General features: G+C 51.0%; 1 protein-coding gene across 1 annotated transcript in view; it reads left to right on the plus strand.

The window, feature by feature from the left end:
• Window positions 1-466: 466 nt before the first annotated feature.
• The window catches only part of CARD8 (caspase recruitment domain family, member 8), an 8,755-nt gene continuing 4,593 nt past the window's right edge, over window positions 467-4,628 (plus strand). The window contains exons 1-8 of the mRNA XM_009995724.1: window positions 467-474; window positions 724-788; window positions 1,389-1,442; window positions 2,014-2,064; window positions 3,418-3,468; window positions 3,557-3,600; window positions 3,728-3,777; window positions 4,498-4,615. Coding sequence (XP_009994026.1) covers window positions 467-474; window positions 724-788; window positions 1,389-1,442; window positions 2,014-2,064; window positions 3,418-3,468; window positions 3,557-3,600; window positions 3,728-3,777; window positions 4,498-4,615 — 441 coding nt within the window. The remainder of the gene's footprint in view (window positions 475-723; window positions 789-1,388; window positions 1,443-2,013; window positions 2,065-3,417; window positions 3,469-3,556; window positions 3,601-3,727; window positions 3,778-4,497; window positions 4,616-4,628) is intronic.

Genomic DNA, 4,628 nt, shown 5'->3' on the forward strand with positions numbered 1-4,628 from the left:
GGTTGAGCCCTCCTGGCACAGCAGCAGCTCTGGCTCCCACAGTGATGCCCCCACACCCTGGTGGCTCCACTCCTGGATGCACCCCGGGATGCTGGGGCTCTAGGTGCACTGTGGCAACCTGGGATGGTCAAAATCAGCCTCCCGAGCTGCTAAAAACCAGCAGCTGTGGCTTGACCTCACCTTGGCAGCCAAATCCCTCACCTGCCTCCAAAGAGGGAGGGAATATCTGAGCTTTCCCTGGCCTGGTGGAGGGGCTGGGGTGTGTTTTGTTGTGCCACTGAAGGCTGGGTGTCACCTGCTGGTTTGTGGTAACTATGCACAGGGCAGTTCCTCTCCTCAGCAGCAGGTTTTGTGCCAGAGGGAGGATGTTCTGGAGCTCCAGGGGAAGGCTTCCAGCCCTGATCTTTATCTGTAATTTCCCCTTTTCAATGCAGCCTGAAGGTTGGTCTGGATTTTGCCCTGGGCCATGAATGGGTGATGGGGTCATTTGGGGTTATCTGCCACATCTGAGCTTGTTTGTCTGAGCCTGGTGTCTTGCAGAGACTGACAGGTGCCTGGCACACAAACCCTGGGGGCTTTGGGGAAGGGTCCAGGGCTCTGCTGAGAGTGATGTTAGGGAAAATTTAATTTTTAGTCCCCATCCTAAGTCACCTCCTAAGCTCCCAAAGCTGGGGAGTGATGGGGAGCAGGCAGGGGGTGGTGGAACAGCCTGTGGTGCTGGAGGATCTGCTCATGGGATTCCTGTTTGTCTTCCAGCGGAGCCGAGTCCCTCTCTTCAGATGAGAAAGGTATGGTGATTTTGGGAATGAACAGTGTTTCAGATGGGTTTGCTGGGGGAAGTGGCCATCCTGCAGGATGGAAGTGACAGTTCTGTGACTGGTGGCTTTGACAACCACAGCGTAATGATTCGGGTTTACAGGAAAGCTGGGGAGGGACCTTTTGTAAGGGCATGGAGTGACAGGACAAGGAGGAATGGTTTCAGAGGAAAAGAGGGAAGACTTAGATCTTAGGAAGGAAATTGTTGCTGTGGGGGTGGTGAGACACTGACCCAGGCTGCCCAGGGAAGCTGTGGCTGCCCCATCCCTGGCAGTGCTGAAGGGCAGGTTGGATGGGGCTTGGAGCAGCCTGGGCTGCTGGGAGGTGTCCCTGCCCATTTGCAACTAGATGATCTTAAAGTCCCTTCCATCCTAAACCAGTCTGTGATTCTACAATACCTTAGAGTAATGGATAAGAGTTCTGATATATTTTTTTTTGTTGTTATACCAATTGCCAAGTTACATATTCCTTTGCTATTTATTCCCTTCCTCTGTCTGGCACAGTACACAAACACCAAGAGAGGAGTTACATCTCTCTCCCACTGGTAGCCTCTGACCACTTTTCTCTTGCAGAGCTGGTGACCAGCAGTGTGGAGGGAGAGGGCTCAGCTGAGGAGCACCCAGCAGGTGGGCACACAGGTGGCTGAGGGCTGGGGAGGGCTGTTCTTGCACCCCCTCTTTCCCCACACCGTGATAAAGCCCCAATGTGGGTGCTGCTGTGACTCCTCAGGCCACTTGCTTTGCAGTACTGGTTTCTCTTGGGTTTAGGTTTGTCAGAGCAATTGATTAGAGCCACACATGGTGCATCCCCATGAGTCACATCACTGACACAGCAGCTCCCACCGAGGCTTCTCCCACCTCACCTGCATGTCATGGAAAACCAGAATTTAACTGGGTGGACTGGGATGGGTCCCGAATAGTCCCAGGTATTATAAAACATGAAAGTTAAGCATCTTGAGCATCACACATACCCTTCAGAAGGGCCTGGCTGACCCTGGACTCTCCTCTCATCCTGGGATTAGATGCCCTGATGCTCCTCGTTGCCTAAGGGTGCCTCAGGATTTTTTCTGCTCTGTTATATTATCCAACTTGCCGACCAACTTCATGTATTCCAACTTCTGGATGTATCCTTTTGACTTCCCTGGGTCAATGCTTTATTTCATTCTGCCTGTGACTAATGGGGTGTCATTTTGTTAAGGAGAGGAGAGTTCTGAAAACAGCTCCAGCAGCAGCTCGGAAGAGGAGTCAGGTGAGCATCTCCTTGTACTTTGTGTGTTCTCTCCCTTTTGAAAAGGCTTTAAACCAACTGGTCTTCATGGGAACAGTCTCAGGGTTGTTGCATAGGACAGGGATTGCAGGCTGAAAAGCCAGATGGTGTTTTTGGTAAGGAAAGTATTTTCTAGCCACTCAGTTTTGAGCAGAGCAGTAACAGAGGAGCAGCAGCTGATGTTGCTTTAGCCTCATAGATACAATACCCACAGATGTTTTTATACCACAGTAGTTGGTCCAAGCACCAAGAGGCTATAAATCTGCTTAAAAGTTGGCAGGAAAAGTGGCAAAACAGGATGGCCAGGAAAAGAATTAAAGGAAGCCTTTGCTGTTGATGAGAAGCCTGTGGGTTTGCACTTCCGTGGGTTGCACCACCGGCAGTTAATTGGGGCTTCAGGCAGGATTGATAGTCTGTGGTGGAATAATTGCAAAGCTTTTTCTCATCAGATGCAGAGGAGTCAGATGGCAGAAGGTCGGGTGAGTGTTGGTTTGTTTTTGTCCCTTCTATCTGCCTCCCAAGGCGTGAGGGAGCTGGTGAGGGATGTGAGGGAGCTGGTGAGGGATGTGAGGGAGCTGGTGAGGGATGTGAGGGAGCTGGTGAGGGATGCGTGGGCGGTGATGTGGGATGGCAACAGAGTCATTCCCTGCCGGCCCAGCTGTCATCTCTGTGTCCTTGGGGAAAACGACTTGCTGGGCAGTTTACCCAGTGGGGGGATGTTGATGTCCTGAGGTAACTCTGGGACAGTCCCCTGCTTGCAGGGAGGGGTGTTGGTGGCACAGGGAGCCAGAGCACAGTGCCCAGGCCACTGCGTGCCAGTGGCCAGCTGGTCCCTGTCACCACAGCTCCTGCAAAACCCACCCTTGGGGCTAAAAGCTTTCCCCCTCACCCCCGTGTCAGCTCTGCTTGCTGTTGTCCTGGGGGTTAGTGAGGAGGATTCATTCTGAAATCATTTTAGGGACAAATATGCTGCCCTGGCGTGGTTACCTGCTCCCTGGGAAGCACTTCCATGCCAGGTGGTTGAACTTTGTACTTGGCACCATCAAACTTATCCTGGAGATAAAACCTGTTGTTTTCCTTTTTTAACCCTGAAAAACTTTTTCCAGTAGTCTAGGCCAGTTATGGGCTCTTGCCAAGTGGTGCATCCTGATGTTTGGCTTCACCCTCACATGCAGGGGTGCAGGGGAGTGTGCAAGGACTTAGTCTTAGGAATATTCTCCTTAGGGTTTTATGAGCATGAACAAATCAGTTTGGTGGATTGTCCTTGCTGGGTCCTGGAGCAGAAACCTGCTGGAGACTGAGATATTTGCTGCAAACTTCTTTTTCTTTTTGTAGATGAAGAACAGGAGGAGGAGAAGGAGTCGCTACCAGGCTGCAATGAAGCAGGTAGTAACAGATCTCCTGAGGGCCCAGCTTTTCCTGACTGTTTAATTGCTCTGCTTTTAATGAGCTGCTCTTCCTGTTTTCTCACCAGGAGTGAACTGTCTGCCACCCTGTGAGCACTGCAGAAATGAAAATGTAGGTTTATTTAAAAAGAAAACCAACCAACCCACAGCCCACCCACTTTGCATGAGATAATCTGCAAATAGTGATTCTCCTCTCTCATCAGCTTTTAAAAGATGTATTTAAAAAAATCTTCTTGTAGGACCAGAAGGAGCTGGTGACCCCCAGGAGATTTGCTGGAGGACAACATGTGTATGTGTTTTTTTTAATATAATGGGTAAACATTTATATTGTTCTCATCAAGATATTATCTCTTCAGTTTAAGTGGGGAAAAAGGCTTAATTTGCTGCACAAACATGTTTGGAGCTACAACAGATGCCCCCGAATCCTTCAAAATAAACAGTGCAGGGCAGCTGTAGGTCCTGGTCCAAGAAATCCCTTGGGACAGCTTCCTGCCCTCCACGTCTCACTGCAGTAATGGGCATCAGGAACATTTTTCCATGCTTTTTTTAAAAGTCTGGACACACACGAGGGCTCCTGCCCATTTTGCAGGAATATTCATCCTCCCCACGTGCACTGAGCATGCTTTTTTTGTTGGGTGCCAACCTGGTTCTCCTGCTCCCTGGCTTGGAAGCTGTCACCAGTGTGTGATGGTGGTGGTGTCCCCATCATCACTGGGTGATGTTGGCTCTGGTTTGATGTGAGCCAGCCCTCGGTGTGGGAGCAGCTGCTTTGTTTGCAGGAAATGCTCTTCAGAAGAGCTCCCTGCAGCTATTTTGCATGTGCTGGCTGGTTTTTAACCCCCCCTGGGTGACGGTTAAAAATGACTGTGGCTTCTGTGCTTTTTAGATAAAGTCCTCTGCCCTCTTTGGGAAGGGAGTTTCTCCCTTCTCCCTTGCCAACCAGCCACCCTTTGAGGGCATTTCCCGGGCGGCAGGAGCTGACGTGGCGCGGCGGCTCTTGCCCCTGCAGGGTGCAGCTGGATGCTGAAGGGACCTACCAGTGCAGCCTCACGGGCTTGATTTTTGAGGTGACGGGGGCGGTGAAGATCACCTACTCCCTCTTGTCCTGGAGCAAGTCCGCCAGCCTGGTGGAGAAGCCAT

The sequence above is a fragment of the Chaetura pelagica genome, unplaced genomic scaffold (assembly GCF_000747805.2).
Source record: "Chaetura pelagica isolate M959 unplaced genomic scaffold, ChaPel_1.0 scaffold394, whole genome shotgun sequence".
NCBI lineage: Eukaryota > Metazoa > Chordata > Aves > Apodiformes > Apodidae > Chaetura > Chaetura pelagica.